Consider the following 24642-nt stretch of genomic DNA (forward strand, 5'->3'; position numbering starts at 1 on the left):
AACATATTTTACCTACAGGGGATTGATTTGGTGAGAGGGGTGGAAATTGCTGGTAATCTAATCTTTTTTGTTGTTTAAATAACATACATATTTTAGAAGAAATTGCTCCAAAAACAGCTGCAAATTCCCTTGGTGGTATAGGAATATTATATTTGAACATGAATTCCTCATAAGTAAACAGAAGGCCATCTGAATTAAATAATTGGTCTACCAAAACAATATTATTTCGAAACCAATTTTCAAAGAAAATAGTTTTATGTTTGAAAAGAATGTCCCTATTATTCCAGATAAAGTATTTGTGTGGTGAAAAGTTGTGTTTGTAAATTAAACTCCATGCTAGAAAAGCTTGACGATGAAATGCAGAAAGTTTCACTGGTATTTTGTTAATATCAAAATTGGAAACAAGGAAGAAATTTATGCCACCCAAACTAGATAAAATATGGAGGGGAATTATATTCCAAATAGAGGCTGGATACCTAACAAGTTGTCTAATCCACTTGATTTTAAACGTATTGTTTAATGTAGCAAAGTTCAGGAAATTGAGACCACCATTTTCATACGAGTTCATTAATACTGATTTTCTTATAATGTATCCTATTTTTCCAAGCAAAACCAAAAAGCATCTTATCAATCTCCCTCGATATTTTATCATCAACCTGAAGAGCCATAGCTGTATAAGTTAACCGGGACAAACCTTCTGCTTTTGAAATCAGAACTCTCCCTCTTAATGACAAGTCTCTTAGAAGCCATTGATAAACGTCCTCTGAGTTTTTTGAATAACAGGATTAAAGTTTAATGAACTTCTATTCTTTTGATTCTTATTTATTGTAATTCCTACCGTAGGTATTTGACTTCTGTTTTTACTGGAATGTTACAATAAGATGCCACTGAACATTCTTTGACCGCCATAAGTTCACATTTCTTTACATTTAGATAAACACCAGATGCTTTAGAAAACTCTTCTATTATTTTAATTGCAATGGGTATTTGATTATCGTTTTGGAGAAAGAGGGTGGTGTGTGTCGTCTGCTAATTGTGTTATAACAAGTTCTTTATCAATAATAGTCATACCTTTAATCGTACTAGCTTTAATATGATTTGCAAGGAGTTGACTTATTATCAGAAATAAATAAGGAGAGACAGGGCAACCCTGCCTACAGAGAAATTAAACCTACTAGAAGTGCCACCCAACAATTTAATTGAACTGTTGTTGTTCTTATAAAGGGTTTTAATTGCACTAGTGAAGAAATTTCCAAAACCAAATTTTCTAAGTGACTCAAAAATAAATTGATGCTCTACGGAGTCAAAAGCCTTACAAAAATCAAGAAAAATATTGACCCATATTCGACCGCTAGCAGAGCAGCCTTTATACATGTCTATGAGAGCACAGCCGTGACGTCAGAGTTCCACATGACGCCACAGGTGGAGTTGTTCAACAGCGATTACCATCAGTCACTAACGTTAGCTGTGTTTCTGTCTGAGAGAATACGGTATACTTTAATATACAACATAAATTGAGATATCTTCAGCTCACCTGACCAGGACGTTAGTCACTACCGAACGCAGTCTACAAGATGGCGCCATTGAGCTTCGTTGATGCGCTCTTGCGGATTTTTTCCGACTCATCAAGCGACTGGATTCCCATTTTCTGTAAGGAGAAACTTCTGAAACTTGGCTAGATATGATTAATGTTATTATTATTGTTAAAGATAAGATGGTGCTCTAGAAAACATCATTGTTATGTAACGTTAAGGGATAATGTAGCGAGGCGGTTGTTATAGCGAATGCAGGCTGAATGAAGGAGTGTATTCGATACCCGCTTATTACATGGCTACCTACCAAATAAATCAATAATTTGACACACAATATTGATTTAAAAATGAATTTATTGTTTTAAAAACGATTTATATGGCTTCCGCTAAAGAAAATAGTCCGTTCCGTCTACGGTTAGAATCCTGCGTCCATGGCAACGCTCTGTTATAGTTAGCAACGGTGTGTTATCATGTTGAATGTTGTTCTACATTAGCATTCAACCAAGCCATGTAATAAAGTGTTATATAACCACCATCATTCCACAGTATTTGCAGTAAAACCATCAACTTACACAATGAACCATGGTTTCACTACAACTGGTTTATCTGTGATTGTTGTAGTAAACCCGTAACTACAAATTTCACCATGGTTGCAATACTTTTACTTAAATAATACTTAAGCAAAATTGTACTTGCAAGGATATAGCGCTATGTGTACCGTTACACAGAGGAAATATTGAGCAGTGTGTGTTGTTGTGCTGGTAGCTTGGCATGTTTAGGAAGTTTTTGATAATCTTCATACTCTGTGTGTCGGTCAGTTCACAGCAGTGACAGACATTGATTTCTTTTACCTTTTATGGGCAGTTTTACCTTTAAACATTTATTTTTAAACCTAATTATAAGCATGCATATACTTTTGTGTCAATTTCATACATTAAATCAAATTATAATAATAAGACACAATAATATTATAATAATAGAGCTGTTACCAATCAAATTGTATCAACAAAATCTTTGCAATAGAGAGGAAAAACAGAGGCACATTAAGGTTAAATTATGTCATAAACACAGAGGCCGAATCTGAAGTGGCATTCAAATGCATTTACAAATTTACAAATGTATATTTCCTTATGCCATCGCTCTTTAAAAGTCTTAAGTGTTATCCTTTTTTAACAGTGATTAAGGGTTAAGGTTAAATTATGTCATAAAGAATCGCATGCACAGAGTAAGATTTGTGAAAGTGTACATAGGATTGTGAGCGCCGAGCGTTAATTAAATCTGCATGCTCAAGAGAAGATTTGTAAAGGTGTAAATCGCCTTTCAAGTGTAAGAAAACTGCAGCTTCATGCTAACGCAAAATAAATAGGATATTGGTGGAAATTGGGGGTGAGTTTTGCAAGCGAGAAGAGGAGGGCGGGTCCACCTTCTTCATGTAGCCAATCAAATGAGCTTCTCGCTGACTCTCAATTTACTCTTCTCTGATTGGTTCAATAAACACGCCAGTCACCAGAACACTTATTTATCTTAATTTGGCTCAGAAACGTTCTCTTTTAATTAGGCCAGAATACTCCACCACACTTAATTCTAGGTGAAAAAGATTTGCTCAAAAACATGTGATGCAGCATCCAGGCCAGTAGTTATCAGTATGAAGTCTGTCAATCATAAAGGCCAGTAGGTTACAGTCCAGCTTTGATTTGGGTCTGTCTTGACCTTCAGCCCAAATGGACTCAGAGCTGAAATGAGAAGAATACACGCACCACATTAAAACACGGCTTGCTGGAATACTCCATTGTTATCGGTCAGTTGCACTATCAAGTAGCCATGTAATAAGTGCATTAATGTCCATTCAGCCAGTGTTCTCATAAATAACACATAAATTATTAGGGCCCCAAAGCAAGCAGAAGTAATGTACATTATATGACCTTGAAAGGTTTATCAAAAAAAACAAAAATAAATACTAGTCTCATACTTTAATGAATTAATTCCACACAAAGAGATATAACTGTAATATTATTATCTCAAAGTGACCATATTCTCTGATTATTCTCTGTGTTTTCAGGCTCTTCTCTGGTTCTGATCACCGCTGGACTCTGGTTTCTCTTTAAGAAGCGTCAGTCTCAAGGTAAAACTCCTTAAATACTTTAGAGAAACTCTCCATTTACACAGAGTTTAAAACACATTTCTTTGACCTGTGTTCCCACTTTCTGGCACCACCTATAGGCTGCAATGAGACATGAGCAAAATACAGATACTTGATGTGTGAAAACATTTAACATTAATGTTAAATCATCATCATCATCATCGGGCGGGCTTTTTAGGCGCGATGATATTTCTCCACAGTCCTCTTTCCTTTGATATGCTGGTCAGCTCTTCATGTAGTCGTTCCTTATCTAGGTCTAGGTGTTCGTAGTACTGATAGACGTAGTCCCTGTATGATATTCTTGGTCTACCCCGCCGGTTCGATGCGACTTCCGACTTGTAAAAAACATATATTTGTGCTGGTTCATTGTCCCCCATGTGAAGGCAGTGTCCAATGAACTGGTGCTGTCTTCTCCTAATGATATCACTAATTGGCTGTTGACCTGTTGTGCTGTATAATTGTTCATTTGTCATGTGAGATTCTGCTTGATTGATTCCCAACATGATTCGGTAGCATTTTCTAGCAAAGATGTTTAGCTTTTCTTCAAGGGATTGAGTGAGCGCCCATGATTCGCGCATCCATAAAGAAGTATTGATATGCACGTTAAATGTTAAAGCCTTGTTTATACTTCCGCCTGGCTCCGCACAGTGAGCCTCCCCTAAACGGACGAGGCGTTTATACTTTACACGCTCGCCGATGTACTATTCTTTGAAACTACGGGGCGACTCGGAGTAATTGTTCTCTAAACCATCAGGAAGCAGCCGTGAGAAGTAGAGTACACACATGACGATATTTGTGTTACACTTCACTAAAACCATGCTACAGAAGAGCCAAAGAATCGTGTAATAACCTTGATTATTACTGACATTATAACAAAATAAATGAATATGAGAACATGTATAAAACTAAATGAAACATCAATCTCCTAAATATTTTTTAATTTCATGAACATTTTTATTAAACATGGACCTTTATGTTCATTAAATTTCATTATCTGTTCGGGCAATAATGCAGAGCCAGATTATTTATTTATTATTTATTTTGGAAAAAACTACTTTTTACACAGCAAAATCCCCAGTATTAAATGAACACTGAAGCAGTGTTAAAGTTAATGAGATAATTAAGTGATTAATTGAGTTATGATTGAGCATTATTGAAGACACCTGATGATAACAAGCAGAATCATTCAAACAAGAAAAATATTTTTTTTCAGTGTACATATCTAATTTTTCTTGATAAATTCACTTTTCTGGCTTGTCGTTGGTCTACAACGACAAGCCAGAAAAGTCAGATCAAGTATAAAAAGTTCTTTAAACTAATGACAAGCCATGTGCACTTTTTTCAGTGTACAGAGCCAGAGAATATACGCTGCATGGAGACAGAACAGGTGTAGTTTAGTTTAATTCGCCTTTGGCTAAGCCACGCCCTAGAATGTAGATTGACCAATCACAGCGCAGCCAAGAACGAGCTCCACAGAGGCTCCGACACTTTTTCACAGCGCTCCATTGACTTCAACGCAGGAGGCTCATATTTTTGGTCTCGGCAGGCTATTACGTCGTCATTTTATAAAAAATATGGTTAAACGTTGTGCCTGGGGCATTTGTAACACAGATACGCGTTTCCCAGAGAGGGTGGAGGGGGTGTCCGTTTTTTCCCTTCCCAAAACCGAAGTTAAATACTGACAAGTGTCGTCTTTGGATTAAACTGTGTGGACGTCCTCTCAGTCAGCGAAACCCCTCAAGGATCAACAAGCACACTTTTGTGCTCTAAGATATATTTAGCTTTTAACCTTACTGTGAAGTTATACTAGTTAGACAGTTTTATGCTGGTTTAGGTTATGATTTCGGTTCTCTGCCCTAATGTTGATAACGTTACGCTAGCACACGCTGCTAATAAATACAACTTTATACTCGCGTAGTCCGTTTGCTTTGTAAATAATAACGATTATAGAAGTGAATAGAGACCTACCCAGCTTTGCATGACAGTGTTTCTCCTGATATTGTTAGTCACACCCTCCGTATCGATTAGGATATGCGGTGGTTCAGTTTTTGACTGTGACCGTTATGCTTTTGCCTCTATTTGGATGCCTTGTTGTTGCTTGCGTTTCACCGTTTGTCTTGAATAAAGCCTTCGAACGCACACTGAGCCCCTTTTGCCTACTTCTATCGGACACTTTATTTGCTGCTTTATAAAAGTTTGATAAAATTTCAGCAGGAAGAGCTGTCACAGCATAAGCCATGTTGATACCAAACCAGAGCCCAGATGAAGTTGTCGGAGGTAGCAACAGTAAATAAGGGGGGCGGGGCTTAGCCAAAGGTGAATTACGGTTATAACTAATTGCAAGCTAGCCCACTTAAAGAGCTCACAGGTAAATCATGTTTGATGTATAAAATGAACCAGCAGTCAGGATTTTGATAAATGCTTTTACACAGCAGTTTTATTTAACAAAGCCCCGTCCATATGGACACATAAAATAAACCTAATAATCAAACAGAACAAAATAACACAACCCAGGCAGTGCACTGAGTACAATTGGAGTGAAGAAATGAATAATACTCCAAACAAACAATTAATTCTCTACAGCATTTACCTATATGTGACACCCTCACACCAAACCACTGCCTCCACTGAAAGTAAACACCACACGTGCGCCCACAAGTGCAACCGCCTGGGAAAAACCTCATACAACAAACAAAAACACATTTAAACAAACAGCTCAGCAATCCTTCATTCTCATGGACACCATGTCATTACTTCCCAACAAATGTCTAGTCAAAAAGAGGGACTCTTTCAACATATGCTGAGCACACTTAAAACACTATTTCCAGCGAGTTCAAAGACCCATTAAAACACCATATTAGATAAAACCGTAGGAAACAAAACTCTAAATGAAACAGATAACAAGTTAATGTGCCTAATGCACCATTTATCAACCACAATCGGCCCAGCTCCACACAGCCAAAACCTAGCCAAATCTGGCAACCATCTCTTCCGGTGAGCCGCTGCCAGTACACAGCGAGTGAGCCGACACTCGGCCGCGAACGGTGCGATCCGCTGGCTAGCTGGGGTGGGACACGATTACTGGCGGACTTCTGGAAATCAACATGCATCTACTGTACCTAACACGTAATTGAATCAAGATCGGAATAAAACCACAAGAATTAAATAAAAAAATTGTAAAATTTGTATCAAGCAATAATAAAAGCAGTAGCCTATACCAATTATTGCACCATGCTGCCACTAAACTTAATACAATAGTGTTTAGTTAGGCGACCAAATGTTCTGACAATCACAATAGCTTACACTTATTGTTTGTGAGTCTCTAGTTATTACCACACTGATCCATGTCCGCTTCAGCCTGATGTTTCTGATGTTAGTTTGAACTTTTCCTTAGGCTTCATGCAGAAAGTGAACATCATGCATGCAACGTTACCTGAGGGAATGGATAGCAGCAGCAGCGACGTCTTCGTGGACTCATATGAGTATTTACCTGAGGGAATGGATAGCAGCAGCAGCGACGTCTCCGTGGACTCATATGAGTATTTACCTGAGGGAATGGATAGCAGCAGCAGTGACGTCTCCGTGGACTCATATAAGTATTTACCTGAGGGAATGGATAGCAGCAGCAGCGACGTCTTCGTGGACTCATATAAGTATTTACCTGAGGGAATGGATAGCAGCAGCAGTGACGTCTCCGTGGACTCATATGAGTATTTACCTGAGGGAATGGATAGCAGCAGCAGTGACGTCTCCGTGGACTCATATGAGTATTTACCTGAGGGAATGGATAGCAGCAGCAGTGACGTCTCCGTGGACTCATATGAGTATTTACCTGAGGGAATGGATAGCAGCAGCAGTGACGTCTCCGTGGACTCATATGAGTATTTACCTGAGGGAATGGATAGCAGCAGTGCTCAACTATCGACCAGCGCTGCGATGTTATCACAGGAGGGTCCACCAACACCCGGACAGGAGCCGACTCCAGACACAGATGTGCTTGAGACTGAGCCCATGGTGGATTACGCTCAACCATCGACCAGCGCTGCGGTGTTATCACAGGAGGGTCCACCAACACCCGGACAGGAGCCGACTCCAGACACAGATGTGCTTGAGACTGAGCCCGTGGTGGATTACGCTCAACCATCGACCAGCGCTGCGGTGTTATCTGAGAGAAACCCCAGCAGCCCAACAGATGGACCTGTGAAGATCAACCCAACAGGTAACTGTCTGAGGACATTAATACAAATCAAAACTCACATGTAGTGGTCGACCGATATTTGGCATTTTTAAAACATCGGCCGATACATTTTTCTGATTGGCCGATGTATTAGAAGCGGGACTCTTATTTTGAGAACACCAGCGCCGGAGAAGAAAACGTGATCACACAGCGCTCGCTCACATTCTCCGTCTTCTTTAGTTTACCATCTCTGTCAGTGATATAACACTTTTAGACAGAACTGGTAAACAAAGAAAGCTAATGGTATGCGAAAAAGCGTTTACTTTCATATTATTTGTAACAGAAAAGGCAAACAATCAGGCTAAGATACTTTCTCATCTGCCGTCAACATTCAGCAAATCTGCATCTACATCATTTAAACAAGTTTATGAATATCATATCAACATTTAATTTCACAATTCAGTGATATATGTAATTTCGAATCCAGCTGTGATATCTTGTGAAGTGTGTGTAGCCTGCATAAGTGTGTTCCTGCGAGTGACGGCCGTGTGGAGTGAGTGAATGCGGACAGAAGATCAGCTTCACAGGAGAAGCCATCGGAAAACTTTAAATCCTTCATTCTAAAATATGCTGTGCGATATTATAATTTCAGCCTGTTTACTGATTTTATTTGTAATCTTCACACCGGTTGGTTCCTCGCCTGATCGGCACAGGTGTGTTTAGTCATAAGCAGTTCAGTATCATGTGTTGTGTGTTTTTCAGGAAGCTCTGACTCTCTTTATCAACTGGGAAAGAAACTGGCATCGAAGTCCCATGGCATTGTCCATGAAGGAATTCAAAAATCAGACGGCAAACAAGTATGTTTCTCTTCCTGGATACACCAAACTTTCAAGTCCTGACATAAACATCAGTGTTTACAGTTTTGATCAAAACATGTTTTAAAAAAGATTGTAGATTATCATGTAAACAACAAAAATGGATCAGTTCACTTACGTTTGCAAATATTTTCTTTATTTTTTAGGTGATCATCAAATTTGTTAAAAAGCGCCGGTTTGATTTCCACGTAAGTTGCCATGATTTTATTCTTCATGAAAATTACTATTAAGAATGATTTATAATATGTAATTGATAATTCTGCATAAGATAAAACTGAAACGGACGATCAAAGCCTTGAAGCATCAGTTGTAAAGTACATGTACAGTTTGTTGTTTTCTTCTTGAATTTCCCTCACTCTTTATTAAGGAGGTTTGAGGTTCGGAGTCAACTCACCTTTTGTCAATCTCTTCTTTTAGATTGGCCACTCCGAACCTTTGTGTCGAGAGGCGGCTATAATGCGGATGATGGAACACAGCGACCGTGTCGTGAAGTTATACGACTGGTTTGACATGGAAGATCAGAACATGTTAATTATGGAGCATCCAGGTCCCAGCATAACCTTGTGTGACTTCATCAAAGAAAACGGAGGTCGTCTGACGGAAGCAGAAGCAGAAGACATCATGCAGAAACTCATCGCTGCGTTACGGGACTGCAGTGAAAAGGGTGTTTATTATAAAGACATGAGCCTGAAAAAAGTGCTCATCGACCCATACACCATGCAGATCAAGTTGACCGGCTTTTACAGAGCACTGACCATCAGCGAAAGACGTGAGTTTGCTTTTTGAGCACAAGTCACTGATTTATTATGCACAGGATATGGAAATAAGGGCGTTTTAAAGTTTTTTTTTTAACACTGAAAACGTATTGCTTACAGAAACCAAAGTGAAATCAGTGGCAGAGAGGAGAATTCAGGCTTTAATGGCAACAAATGAAGGCTTACACAGAGCGCTGAAGGGGATGGTCGGAGGAAAATGTCTTTTGGATTTGAAACTTTGGTTTGGTTGGAAAAATACACGCTTGTCCAACGGTGAGACCAAAAACAAGAACGAAATGGAAATAGCATTGCTTGAAAACATGTAAAGCTCTTACACAAGTGACAGTAAAACTACCTTGATGACAAATAAACGAAGTGTAAAACACAGCGGATTGACAGTGAAGTTTAGCAATGAATAAATGTTCATGGGCATCCAGTGAATGCCATAGTAACAGCAACAAATGCAGTGTATTTGATGCTAGCATTACCTTACTTGCATAAACGACATATCGTTAGCCTCATAGCATAATTGCCCAAAAAATTGCCCAAGAAACTAATGATATCTCAAAATCAAACGGGACTAATCAGCTCTCTTCTGAAAACGTTTACAGAATGCCAGGATCTACTTCGGAAACTTCGTGGCCGACAGTCAGGGATCAGCTTACAGAACATTTTAGATCATGACTGGTTTAAGAACACACCAGACACAGACGGTGAGTCTCTAGTTATTACCTCTTTGATTCATGTCCGCTTCAGCCTGATCAGTTTCTGATGTTAGTTTTCATTTTTCCTTAGGCTACATGCAGTTTGAGGGAGTGGATAGCAGCAGCAGCGACGTCTTCGTGGACTCATATGAGTATTTACCTGAGGGAGTGGATAGCAGCAGTGCTCAACCATCGACATCGACCAGAAACCCCAGCAGCAGCCCAACAGATGTGCCAGCGCAGAACAACCCGACAGGTAACTGAGGACATTAATACACATCAAAACTCACATGTACAGTAGGTAGTCAACCAGAATGCCTATTACCGCCGCGGCAAAGTCACCGCAGCAAAACTAAACCAGTCGCATTTCAAAGTCATTCGCGAATGACCACCAGGTGGCGCAGAGGGACATTTAGCAAAACAGCAGCTATTGCCGCATTTGTAAACGTAAGTGGGGCTAATGTCAATTGACCGTTCGCAAAGACCCGCCCCCCTTAGTTACTGTCGCTATGTCCGACAAGCTACGCCGCTCTCACGCCACACACCATGTTCTCACGCAGTGAAAAACACATCGCGGAGCAGAGAGGACACTGACAACCAGCTTACTTTTGATATTAAACATATTAAACAGTCTCATCTTTCAAATTTGGTCATTTTTTAAAAGAAATTGAAACAATAAATAGCGTTTTGTGGCTCTTTAATGTGTGTGACAGATCGCTGTAGCATCAGTTAAAGCTACTCGTGAACCGATCATCTCTTCCTTCGATTAATTTATAGCATCAAATAAACATGAATGAACATCAGAATGAATGTTGTTTTAACCGCGTAAAGGCGTCAGTACACGCCGCTTCTCAAGTTCAAATCCTCCCATGTTAATCTACTAACTCTCCTGACTGCTTTCTCGGACAAAATGGCGGTTGGTGAAGTATGATTGGTCAGATCACCTGTCACTCAAGCTCCCTGCGAAGGGTCAATTAACAGTAAGGATGAAATACTACAACTATGGTCATCTCCAAATAAGCCTACAACAAACATGAAAAATAAAAAAATAAAAAAGAGCTATTGACATTCCCTGTACAATAATGTTACAAAAGCTGTGTCACAACAGCACAACAGAAGCCTATTCAGCGCGAATAGCAGCGCAATAGCAAACAAACAAACAAAAAATACACCAAAAGACCATTATAGGCATATCTCGCAGTCAGTGAAAATAAATGAGCTGTAATGATGCTGATTATTTTTACTATTCTGTTGAGGAATGAATGAAGAACGCTTTTCTCTCGTGTGAGCAAACACTCACTGACTGCTGAGCAACTGCACTTCTGTCCTGTAAATTCGGGTGGGAGAACTTAGGTTTCATTGATGTAGAAGACATTATTAATGGAGAGAGATTTGTCTAGGTCTAAAACTCTGTTAGAGCATTTAGGTTTTTTTTGTGCTTATTTGTAAAATCAAATGACCATGCATTTCCATTTTACACTAAGGAACAAATATTATCCAACAGAATGACTGAATTTGTATAATTATTCCGATCATAATTTCAAAAGCAGTTCTGTTAGAAACAGAAAAAAAACTTTATGGTCTTCCCTATACAAAAAGAGTTTTTAAAAATATGGTTGTGCAAGGTGCGATTTGCCAGGGGGACGGGGATTTCCATTTGGTCTAAATATCCCTGCTTTTGCTGAATCATTTTTTACCCCCCCAGTAATCAATGCTATACTTCACCAATAGACTATATAAAATATATAAAATAAAGATATGCAACACGCACTTTTAAAACAACAAACAATAAAGTCAGAACCAGCGCGTCTGCTCCTCTATTGCGAGATAACATGCAGTGCGTTTCAGTTTCGATCCTGGTTCCGGTGTCCTTAATGCACGCACAGCTTTTCAAAATGTCGTTTTGGGATTGTTTTGAATGAAATATTGAAGTTTATAATGAAGTATTTTGGCACACCACGCCAACTGGCGTAGCGCATTGTTCTAAAATCGGGTTTTATTCTGGCATGTTCAATGTGTTCGACAGACGCGGCGGCGCTTTCATTTGATTTATTTTTCTCATAAAACAACTTAATATAGACTAGGCTACGTAGGCCATATTTTGGTCTTACAGATATGAGTAAATCATTAAAAACTGTAAACTTTTATTCATGTACACTCACAAACGACAAAATGTTTTCTGTGGTGGAAATACCCACTGTGGTTCGTGATTTATTTGAAAAAATTAAATTAACCACCATCTGCTTAATTCACAAATCGCTCCCTGGTTTTAAGGATCCAAAGATCCAGCCCGACTGATTAGACTGGTTAGAAAAAATCGTTTGATCATATCGCGTGATTTACTCGCGCATGTCAAGGGCGTCAATAAATAAACAAACGCTGTCGGCTAACATCGGTTAACAGGCTTCAATGTTATCATCCAAACGCCTATACATATAAATGACAGACAATGAATAGAACAATGCTCCGAAAAGTGTTTCGAATCAATAAATTCATATTTCAAAAGTTTTTATTTTTGACAAATAGCATATTAAACAAGAAACAAAGTTATGAATATGATAAAGATGAGATTCAAACACAGCTATCGCCTGAACGCTGTCTTATGAACATGAGCTTAACCTCTTATCCTTATGCAAAGCCTCATTGATGTGACATTTTTCTATTGCAATGTTTATGTTGAAATGTTTTAATTATTTATTAAAGAAAAGTATGCTAATAATAATAACCTACTGTAAGCCTTATTTCATTCTTAATTAATCCTAAAACACAAATGCTGCCGACTAACATCGGTTAGCAAGTCCTGACAATGTTTTCATTTTACGATCATTTATTTTAATTTAGTTCACTGTTATGTCAGTTATTAAATCTACTAACAAATTAAAATAACACGAAGTAAAAGACAAGTAGGCTATTATAGTATACTCAAGTGTTTAACTTGAATTTATCTGCGACCTCAGCCCTCAATGAGCCGCTGCAGATTACGCCATAGAGAGGATAAACTGACACTTTTCAAAGTCTACAGCGCCACTCAGCGGTAAAGGGCAGCAAAAACCCAATTTGCCACCGCGGGGGAACGGCGGCCGCAAAAGTATTATTCTGGTTGAGTACCAACTGTGAGCAGAAATAACACATGGGGGTGTGCGATATCACAATATTTGATCGTGGACGATTAAAATGTCTCCACGATCTGCTTCTGCTATCAGTGGCAGTTCTGTTACATTCACATCACATGTTAAGGCAGAGGTAGAGTTACACTCACGGGACACTGCCATTTACAAAAGTTCATTATTTGCATGTGATTGAAAGCCTTGCCGGCTAAACATTTCATATTCACACACACCCGACGCTCACAGCCACTAAAAGCCTGTCAAACAGCGCCTGGATACTGGACTAAGTTATCTTTTTTAACATGAACTTCAATGCTAAACCTGCTAATTATTCACATGAACATCAGGACAGTTTTACGTTAATCATTCAGCTGTAATCTGTGCTAATAAATGTTTCTAATCAATATTCTTTGCTTTCAAAGAGCATCGTCAAACACCTGGACAAGAGCCGCCTCCAGCCGGGCCAACATACCGTGAGTCTCCAGTTATCATGCAGTGCTGTAGTCTATTTTTTGTAGCCAGTTAACTGAGATTTCTACACGCTTAGTTCTAGAGACAATTCAATTCAGCAACAACCTCCTGCTGCCACGGTTACGTTAATGAGAACCTATATGCTACTTCTACTTATAGTAGAGGTATCACGTACCACTGGATTCATGTCTATTTCAATCTGTTGTTCTGGTTTTGTTTGTAATCTCCACTCATACTGGCTCCTGATCTGCACTGGTGTGTTCAGTCTCATGCTGTATGTTAACACGTTGTTGCTGTGTGTTTTTCAGTGACATTAATGTTTCCTGATGAACCGACACTGCGGCACAAATACTTTCGGTCTCTTTATAAAGTGGGAAAGAAACAGGGATATGATGATGGTGTCTATGAAGGAATCAGAAGATCGGACGGCCAGAAAGTATGTTGTTTCCTTCTGTGAACTTTGAGTCTTGCCATAAACATCAGTGTTAACAGTTTTGATCAAAAAGTGTTTAAAAAAATTAAAGACTGTAGATGATCATGTACAAAAAAAAGTCTCTCTTTTTTTTTTTTAGGTTGACATCAAATTTGTTGAGAGGTGCAGACTTTGGGAAGCATCGGTAAGTTGACAAGACTTTTCTTCATGAAATTCTCTAGTAAGAATTGGTTTGTTAAATTTCGGTAATATAGATAGTATGATATATAACCAGTGTTGGGCAAGTTACTTTTAAAAAGTAATTAGTTACAGTTACTAGTTACTACTTCCAAAAAGTAACTAAATTAGTTACTCAGTTACAAATTTTAAAAGTAACTAGTTACTTCAGAAAGTTACTTTCAAGTCCATTTATAAATGTGACCCCACCCCTCTTTACCAGAACTTACAATACATGTGCATGTTCAATTATTTATGATACCAGAATGATACCAAACATTCTGAGTATCGACCGATACCGATACCAATCCGATACCAGCACAGTTTTTTCTTTTTAATCAAGTAGAATTTCTATAACTCTGTGTTGAACTGATAATCACTCTTTTGTGTGTTAAACACAATCTACTTAATACAGACAACTTCATTATAAAGGAAAACAACAAATAAAAAAAAGATGATCATAATCTGTGACAAAAATGCTATTATAAACTACATTAGTGGATAATTCAGCAGTAGAATTTAGTCTAGAAAAAAATCACAAGTGCACAATAATTGTATTAAATCTGAACATGAAAAAACATTTAGTGGGGAACAAATATGAGACAATAAGTGTAACACTAAATGTGGTAAAACGTTACACATTGCTCTTTGTATTGTTGTAAAATACATTCATGAAAAACAAGATAACAAAAATCAAAAAGATTAATTATTTTATAGCCTAGGCCAGAGGTCGGCAACCCAAAATGTTGAAAGAGCCATATTGGACCAAAAAAAAAAATCAAATCTGTCTGGAGCCGCAAAAAATTTAAAGCCTTATATAAGCCTTATAATGAAGGCAACACATACTTTTAATGTCTATATTAGCTTTATTAGCCCCCTAGTATCAAAATTATAAGTATGCTACAAATACATACCGGTAATGAGCAAGGCGACCTTTGTTTCGAATCTGTCACTTTATTGTTTCCATGGTTACGCGTCATTGCCTTTTCACGTGACACAGCGCAACCACAACACAGCGCTGAATGAATGATGATCTGCTTTCATGTAATTTTTCCTTTTTTATTAAAAATATTCACACATTTATTATTTATAGTATGAAACACTGATATTCCGATTGTCAAATATGTGCATGTGGATGTGTTTTGTTGTATAAACACCTTTATAACGATCGCGTTAGTTGAGCTAACTTATCTGTTGGATTTACGTTACAACACGTCAATTCATCCACTTCTCCCGAAATACATGAAAGTAAGTGGCTGGTGAACTGGGAGAAGAATAGGGTAAAATGTAAAGCTACTTACACAATGTGTATCTGATATGAATAAAACGTGTCGTCTATTTATATTATAAAGGATTATTATTGCCGCTTCCATAGACATCAATTTTACAACATCAAATTCATTGTTTTTTTAGTACTTATGTGATTCTTAAATGTCTTAAACCTAAAATAAACATTATGTGGTTGAAATCACTGAATAGTTGTGATATATGACAAGCACTGAGCGCGTCCGTCTCTGGCTCAGCGCCAAAGCACGTTTGAATTTAGCAGTTGATCACGTGATGCACTGAGCGCTCTAATCCCACCGGTGTGATCGTACGCTCCAGGGACCAGCCAAGACTGATCACACCGGTGTGATCGTACGCTCCAGGGACCAGCCAAGACTGATCACACCGGTGTGATCGTACGCTCCAGGGACCAGCCAAGACTGATCCCACCGGTGTGATCGTACGCTCCAGGGACCAGCCAAGACTGATCACACCGGTGGGATCGTACGCTCCAGGGACCAGCCAAGACTGATCCCACCGGTGTGATCGTACGCTCCAGGGACCAGCCAAGACTGATCACACCGGTGTGATCGTACGCTCCAGGGACCAGCCAAGACTGATCACACCGGTGTGATCGGACGCTCCAGGGACCAGCCAAGACTGATCACACCGGTGTGATCGGACGCTCCAGGGACCAGCCAAGACTGATCACACCGGTGTGATCGGACGCTCCAGGGACCAGCCAAGACTGATCACACCGGTGTGATCGGACGCTCCAGGGACCAGCCAAGACTGATCACACCGGTGTGATCGGACGCTCCAGGGACCAGCCAAGACTGATCACACCGGTGTGATCGGACGCTCCAGGGACCAGCCAAGACTGATCACACCGGTGTGATCGGACGCTCCAGGGACCAGCCAAGACTGATCACACCGGTGTGATCGGACGCTCCAGGGACCAGCCAAGACTGATCACACCGGTGTGATCGTACGTGCGAAAGGGTTATAATAAAAAATATTTTTTCCATTTTCATATTTTTTAAAAAGCTCCAGGGAGCCACTAGGGCGGCGCTTAAGAGCCGCATGCGGTTGCCGACCCCTGGCCTAGGCCTACTATAAAATTGAGACATGTTTTAAATGTATAGCACAGCGGTTTAATGAGGCAGCAACATATGATATAGGACAGAACTAGAAAAAAGGCTATTAATAATCGTTCATTGCGTCGCTGTATTATGATATTTGCAATACAGTGCGGCACAAAATGCTTATGCGCATCCCGAGCGCAGAATGATGCGCTTGAAGCAACACGAGTCAACGCTTCGAGTCCGCATTAAAAAGTTCAAATCACAAAGGAAAGACATATTGATGCGTAGTGTATTATACAGTATCTATCTATCTATGCAATAGTTTATTGAGCATTTTCTTTTAACAGTTTTAAATGTCAGTTACTGTGCGCGTGAAGAACAATAATGCTCTGACTCCAGTGTTGTGAGAGACACCCGGTAGAAGGTAGCATGATTAAGGTGCAGCAATAAAGTCCAGCAAGATAAAGTTGTTTAATGCAAAACCATAGACCTTTATCTACAGATCAAGTATAATTATAGTAACTTTGAATCATCTTGGAGAGAGCTTTTCTTCGTGTTGACCGTCGTAACCGAACGCGACGCGCTGTTTGATGCTGAATGGAGAATGACTGACAGCCGCAGCGGAGGGAAAAGTTTACGTGATCTTGAATTTAATGACTTAAATATTAATTTATATCTCACATTAAACTATATAAAGGCTTCCGAACACTTATAATATAGTGCAGGACAACTTTATGGTGCTTTATAATGTTTTTGTGCCTTTTGTGGGGCTTAACAATAGTACAGAATAGTATACGCACAATATCGGATTTGGATCGGCCTCGTCTGACCGATACCCGATCCGGCAAAAATGGCAGTATCGGAGCCGATACCGATACTGAATATCGGATCGATGCCGGATCGAGTCAAAAACTTTTTTGCGACATAAGGGATTTTTTTCTCATTTGCCATTTCCATCATGTTTCTGATGCGAGACTTCAAAATGTGCATAAAAACAGGGTGATGGAAACATAGCTAATGCTTTCATCTTTCATTTCCCTCACTCTTTAAATAGGAGATTTGAAATTAGCGAGTGTTTTGTCAATCTCTTTTCTTTAGCCTGAGTTTGTCGAAGAGGGCACTGCATTGCTGGAATTGCAAAAGCCTTACACTTGCGACCATTTCGTACGGATATATGACCGTTTCATCTTGGAAGACCGAACCATCCTGATAATGGAGCATCTTCCTGCCTACGTGACCTTGAGGGAGTTCACCAGAGGAAACGGAGGGTGCCTGACTGCAGAGACAGCGAACCGCATCATGTCCCAAAGCTTGGCTGCAATGCGTCACTGCATGAATACTAAAATGTTTTACCCACTACTCAAGAGATTGATACTGATCAACCCAGAAACCCTGCATATCAAATATGCATACATTGGCAAAAAAGACTACAGAGGTGAGTTAGCTTTTTGAACACGGATCATTGATGACTGGTGATGACTGCTGATGTTTTACTAATCACTGGAAATGTATTGCTTGCAGAAATTGAAGAAACAAATGAGATCTACGAATGCATCACTCTATTCACATGGGAATGTATCCGCCAAAGCCAGTTCTTGGGTAAGATCGATAACAAGAACAAAGTGGAAATAACATTGCGTTATTCATAGTGATTAAATGCTCATGTCATAGTAACAGCAACAAAGGCTTTGTATGTCAAGATGACACTCACCTCACGTGTACTCGCCTACTACAGAAAGGTCAAACGTGATTAATCCGCTCTCTTCTGAAAACTTTCACAGAAAGTCTGCTGGATGATGAAATCAAAACGATGAGATTGCCGTTTGCGCATTAGTTTCTTGCTCATAAAGGCTGAATAATTTAAATGAACTGCATTTTTTTACAGGACAATAGAAATAATATCGTTTACATGTAGCACGTCAATGGTCTGCTTGCTCAACTACTTCCGCGTTCTAAGTTAGTACAGATCGGGAGTTTCCGCTTACAGCGTTCAGCGCACCTCCACACTGTGTTTAATGGCTGCCAATTGATTAAAACAGTGAATAATAATCTCTGTATTAATTATCTTGAGCCTGCTGAAATGTTCCTATAAATATATTTTCTTTCCAACTGTGCATTCTGAATAATAAATAGCTAAATATATTTATCCACTAAGCTGCAGCCGTCTTATAGGCTCGTCTTCTCGTGAACAGTGTTTTCATCTTTCTGACATGTCATATTGGGTTTACATGTTTAAATGAAATTGAGTATTAAAAGGGTTGCTTGTGTGCGCTGGTGTTTAATCCAGTCTTTTAAAATGGGGTGCCCAAGGTGCCTGTACCCGTGTTAAACAGGCTAGGCTATTTAATCAATAACGCACACAGCGTAGAGGAGAATCACAGTCAACTACTTTGAATATTATAGCATTTTGGGCACAAACATGCAAATAGTCAAAATATTGACATCGAAAAATGACACAGAATGGTTCAAATATTTAATCCCAAATGTTGGTGGTTCGCACTGATGTTATTCCTCTGTTCTCACACACTCGCTAGTTTAGACGAACACTGACATCTCATTGACCACAGTACATTGAAAGTAAACATAACCAGAAATAAGTGAGGCGTACTATATTATTCAAATATTATAAAGTTGTTGTTGTTGTAATAAAATCCGCATTAGGCCTATATTTAATTTGAGTAGTTATTTTTAGCCTTAATTATACCAGATGACAGGGCTCTCTGTAGCCTATTTTTACATTAGGTGAGATTTTCGTTTGAATAGTCTAATCTTAGCGTCGTCACGTTATTCACGCCAAATCCACTTTTGAAATATATTTATTTCTCAAAATTACAAACCACATTTGACATCATATAAAAATTGTTTTTTATATTTCTAACAATTTTATGAATAAAGTTGGAAAATAAAAACCTGCTGAAAAACAAAAACTTTATTTCAAGTCATATCATTTTGAATTCTCTGTCAACAGGGGATGCTGCAGTTCCCGCGGCCATGGGACCAACCCTGGGAGAGGACCTGCCTTTTGAGGTAAGAATGTCTTTTGATAGGTGAACGAAAATAAACACTCCAGCACTGTTATTAATGCATAATGTCCGAATAAGTCCACCCCTGTTTATACTAAGAGAGGAACATCCAGTGTTTTTGTGTAAACTTTTATGTAAAGTAGCGATGTCTGAATAGTGAACGATTAGTTTTTCCAATCGGTTCATTTGAATGAATCATAGTCGTGCGGCTTTTGAAACCTCCTCGCATAAAACTCCAACTGAGGAGGGTTACATTTAAGAATCATAAACAACCACAATATTTGACACAGCCTAATCTACAACATAGCGTGAACAGCAGTATTTTACAGAAAAACCTCTTTTACCGACACACACACACACACACACACACACACACACACACACACACACACACACACACACAAAAGACCTTGTGATTACCTCTCTTTGAAACTAATCATTTTTAAACAGTTCATTGTTTGAATGAATCGATTCGATAACGAATGAATCTGACTCCCCAACGCTGCTGAAGAGTAGAAGTGGTCTGCAGATTTAGAGGACACTTTTAGACCTGTTGGTGGCGCTGTATCGGTAGTGTAATGAATACTAGTAACTGCGTACTTGATGAACTTCCCATCGTCCAAATCATTCTGAACACATTGTTGCTTTGTCATCTCCTCCCCAGTTGCACAGTATGCTTCCATAAAAGAGTTTCTACTATATGTGGTCATGTCTCGTGGATATCATGTGGTAAAATAAGCTAGGCATGTTATTAATGGGGGGACATTATCCAAGACAAATCAAATTCTACATTGCATATGCATTATTTAAGAAGAAAATTATGTAAATGGAGAAAAAAACACATTCATGATAGACTGAGGTGGTTGCATGTGCTGTTTTGTTTCTTCTTTTTAACCACTTCCTCTGTTAAAGTTTGTAGTACAGCTCATAAGCATAGTCAGTCTTTGCACTAAAGTCTGTTATTGTTTTTTCTTTATGATTTCAGGTCAACTCTCCACGTGTGTACAACGCCAAATTGCGTAAAGAGGTAATGAATGACCCCTCCCTCATGTCACAACAGCTGCCTGTGACCACACACACACGCCTGCTGAACAAAAGCTTTATATACCATTATTACACATCCATTCTCAACCAAACACTAATTACACCAAACATATGTTTCTTGCCTTTCAATTATTAGATCAGTCTCTATACAAGCCAGGAGATTATGTCTTTTTGCATCTCTAGCATCTAAAGCAAAAAAAAATAATATATATTTCTCCAAGTACATTACACAATAAGCACCAAAATACTACAATATAACATAAGATGAAAGGAGGAGCAGAGAGAGATATATCCCTTCCTGACATACAATACACTTCCGGTTCCGATTCAGCTCGGCTCAGCACAAAATATTTTACTACAACATTGCCACCCAGTGGATATAATTGCCATTACACATTCTATTCAGTGAGAGGAAGAACAACAAACAGCTAAAAATGCGGTTTGCTGAGTTTTAATTACAGGAATTAGACCGCGAAAAAAGGTCAACCGCACGGTTACAATGCACGTTAAAGGGTTAAAAAGCTATTTTTCTTAGGCTAGTTAACTTATGTTCCCGTTTCCCTTATTCATGTGTTGAGCGCCAACTCGAGGAGACATGAAGTAGCAAAGCTGGGAGCAGGGAAATCTATTTAGAGCGCCTTATTTTATTAATTAAAATATCAATATTTGGCACCATCGTATATATTCTCCTATCACACTATTTGTCCCACCCCTAATTGTGACGTATATCAAGAGAAACGGCTTCTCGAACAAGAGAAGATGTAGAGCGGCCTCACGCCAGTGAACACATCATCAGAGAAGAGATGAGATGTGGATGAATGATGAGATTTTGAATATGAATGAGGGCACATGAATTTAAACAAAAAGTTGTGCACGGATGAGCAATTTACAATAAATACTACAATATTCTATTAAAGATAATAATAGTCCATTCTCGATTTCATGGTGACTTTAATATCAACTAAAAATATGACACTGTCTTTCTCTTTCTGTCTATTTCTCAAGATAATCAAGCGGCTCTGGCCAAATATAGCTGCATGTTTAAAGAAGAAGATCACGGAATTCCTTCCAGGCTGGAAGTGGTTAACCAACATAGACGTTGACAAGGTTATACATGAAAGCATACACACACACACACACACACACACACACCTGTAATACAAAAAAACTGGTTCTAAATCAACGAACTCAACTTTGACAAAAAGTAACTTATTATGTCTGTATATAAAAACCCAGCATCCTGGGGAAAAACAGCATCTTGATATGTACACATATAGGGCTATACAGCCATCTAGTGGTTACGCGATGGCATTGCAGGTGAGAAATTGTTTTTAGAGATGCTCTTAAAATACACGTTAAAGGGAAACAATATTATTGTAACTCATTTTAGTAAAATAATAATAATAATTCTGGGATCCTCTCGATCAGTAGACGGGTGAAATTATGCATGCAGTAGTGCAGATACTAGGCCTACATTCAGCAGCATCAACATTACAAACTGATATGAGCAGGACACATGCACTGAATACACAGACTGAATATTTTCTTTCTTAACATATCAGCTCGAAATTCAGTACGGACTCATATAGTCAGCCTACTGGTGCACAGCCTGTAAAGCAATCATGCTTTATTTATTTACCTTCATACATAAGGCTGTAAAAAATGTAGCTCATTTACATTTCTGATGTTTAAAAATAGCTATTGAATTATTACTGCGGGTGTTTATGAGCTGATAATGAAATGCTAATAATGAAATTATAAAATGTCAAATTAAAAAAAGAATTGTAAAATCTAAACAATCAAATTAAAGCACTAAAAAGATAGTTTGTCATGTGACCATTAGCTGACATCAGAGAACCATGAACAAGCAAATATGTTGTTAAATTACTTTAATATTAACCTAAAATCTACTGACCTAAAAAACGACTATATTGCAGTGTTATGGAATAATAAATGCATAAAGAAACAACAGATTTGCCCTGTATTAGAGTTTTGGCTGCACATTTTTATCTTCTACAACTTAACCTTTCTTCATTTTACAGCCGTTTGAGATTGCTCGAGTGAAGGTTCTGTCAAACGATGGAGATGAAAACCTAGTGTTAGAAATGGACATCAGGTGACGCATATATCTATTTACTGATTTGAGATTGAGATATATTTGAGCTTCTCATGCAATCATGAGGCCCTATAATGAGTCAATTGTCTATTGTCTATCAGGGAGTGATTTAAAAGTCTAATGTAATCGATATTGTGTCTGTATTTCACAAGCTGACAAAACCTGACCGTCAAACTGCAGCCAACTCAGATTTGTAACATAACATGAGTGTATATCCTATTTAGAGACTCCATTTTTGTTTAGTTTTCCATCAAGTTTGAGTTGTTTGGAATAAATTCAGCAGAATGGTTCAATTTATTTGTAAAGAGTTAAAAGCAAACCTAACGTGTCCTCTCCGACATCTTTTTTCAGTTACGAGGGGAATGCCACTATAGACGGAAACATGCTCTCCATGAAATTTGATGTGAAGGGAGTGCAGGTGAGATTATGTGTTGCGAGTTGTGACAGCACATTTGATACATGGTGCCACTATAGAAATTAAATCTTGAAAGATAATTCCATTTGCATTCTTTCAGCTTAAAGGAAAGATGCGTTTCGTCTTGGAGCCAAGAGCTTGGGAGCGGTTTATTTCCTCTTGCAAGCGCCGTCCACAAATCCAGGTTTGATGATGATTGATAGCACGCCATTAGACTAAAATGCATGTTTGAACTGAACATGTTTTAACTAAAAGCAACTTGCACTGACATTTTTCAAGAAGTGTCAAAGCTTGATGACGGATGAGCAAAGTGTAAAACACAGGGGACTGATAATGAATGTTAGCAGTGATTAAATGCTCATGTCATAGTAACAGCAACAAAGGCTTTGTATGTCAAGGTGAACACCTCACGTGTACTCGCCTACTACAGAAAGATCAAACGTGATTAATCCGCTCTCTTCTGAAAACTTTCACAGAAAATCTGCCGGGTGATGATGCAGAACTTAAATAAGAAGAAGAAGTCTTAACTACAGAGAACATGGATATGTTTGCAGATTTTGCCAATGAAGTAAGGAAAAGAGATGTTTTTTTGTTTCATCAATTCAGGCCTTTAAATCAAAAAGACATTATTTGAGAGAGAACAGACTCAGACCTGCCAACCTGTTCGCATTTTGACCTCAAAGTACGCTGGTACGATTTGTCACTCTAAACTACACAAAAACCTAGTGCAAGCGCTGTCCTCAAATCAAGCAACAGCAGAAGAAGAAGAGTTCGACCGATCATAGCGCTGGTTCATTCCCCAAATAGCACGCCAGGATGATTGACAAATGCGTAAGGCTTATGATTGAATAGAGACGGCAACACAGAATCCCGCTCGATCCCCCTTCCACTCCCGCCGTCTGACGGGTTTCTGAAGCGAGGACAGTACAGTAGTCTCGGTGCGTCTGACTCCTCACGGTCAACAGGCTGGGGGAGATGTGGAAATATTGAATTGAGTTAACTTTATCCTCTGCGTGATCGCATGGATTGACTCTAAAAATACGCTCTGTCATTCATAATCACTCTGAACAATATAATCTAAATAAACTTGAAAGTGCTCTGGCTTTATGAAAGTGCTCTGCCTTGTGGAGGACTGACAACTGCGAGTCTGGAGAAACAAGCATTTCTTTATTCATTCTCAGTGTTGAGAAATGTAGCATGAATGTGTAATGTTATTGTGTTAAAAATAACTAAAGTACCTAATCATGTTACATATTAATTCAGTATGAAAACTAGCGTGGTAA

At 38.7% G+C, this 24642-nt stretch overlaps 1 protein-coding gene and 1 long non-coding RNA gene across 2 annotated transcripts; both read left to right on the forward strand.

Annotated features, from left to right (window-relative positions):
• Window positions 1–1529: 1529 nt before the first annotated feature.
• LOC307010415 (uncharacterized protein) lies at window positions 1530–21018 on the forward strand (the record flags this gene model as incomplete). Its single annotated transcript, XM_079635053.1, has 17 exons — window positions 1530–1650; window positions 3592–3654; window positions 7067–7891; window positions 8612–8706; window positions 8871–8912; window positions 9142–9493; window positions 9600–9752; window positions 10091–10192; window positions 10275–10439; window positions 13713–13763; window positions 14070–14197; window positions 14334–14378; window positions 17860–18196; window positions 18283–18360; window positions 19730–19788; window positions 20770–20850; window positions 20965–21018. The coding sequence occupies exons 1-17, from the start codon at window positions 1575–1577 to the stop codon at window positions 21016–21018; spliced, it is 2706 nt and encodes a 901-aa protein (XP_079491179.1). The 5' UTR covers window positions 1530–1574.
• Window positions 21019–21831: 813 nt separating this feature from the next.
• Window positions 21832–23362, forward strand: LOC307001569. The gene is made up of 3 exons (XR_013798267.1): window positions 21832–21935; window positions 22871–22944; window positions 23296–23362. It is a non-coding gene; the product is annotated as an uncharacterized lncRNA (long non-coding RNA).
• Window positions 23363–24642: the final 1280 nt, after the last annotated feature.

The sequence above is a fragment of the Phoxinus phoxinus genome, assembly GCF_949152265.1.
Source record: "Phoxinus phoxinus genome assembly, chromosome: 1".
Lineage (NCBI taxonomy): Eukaryota > Metazoa > Chordata > Actinopteri > Cypriniformes > Leuciscidae > Phoxinus > Phoxinus phoxinus.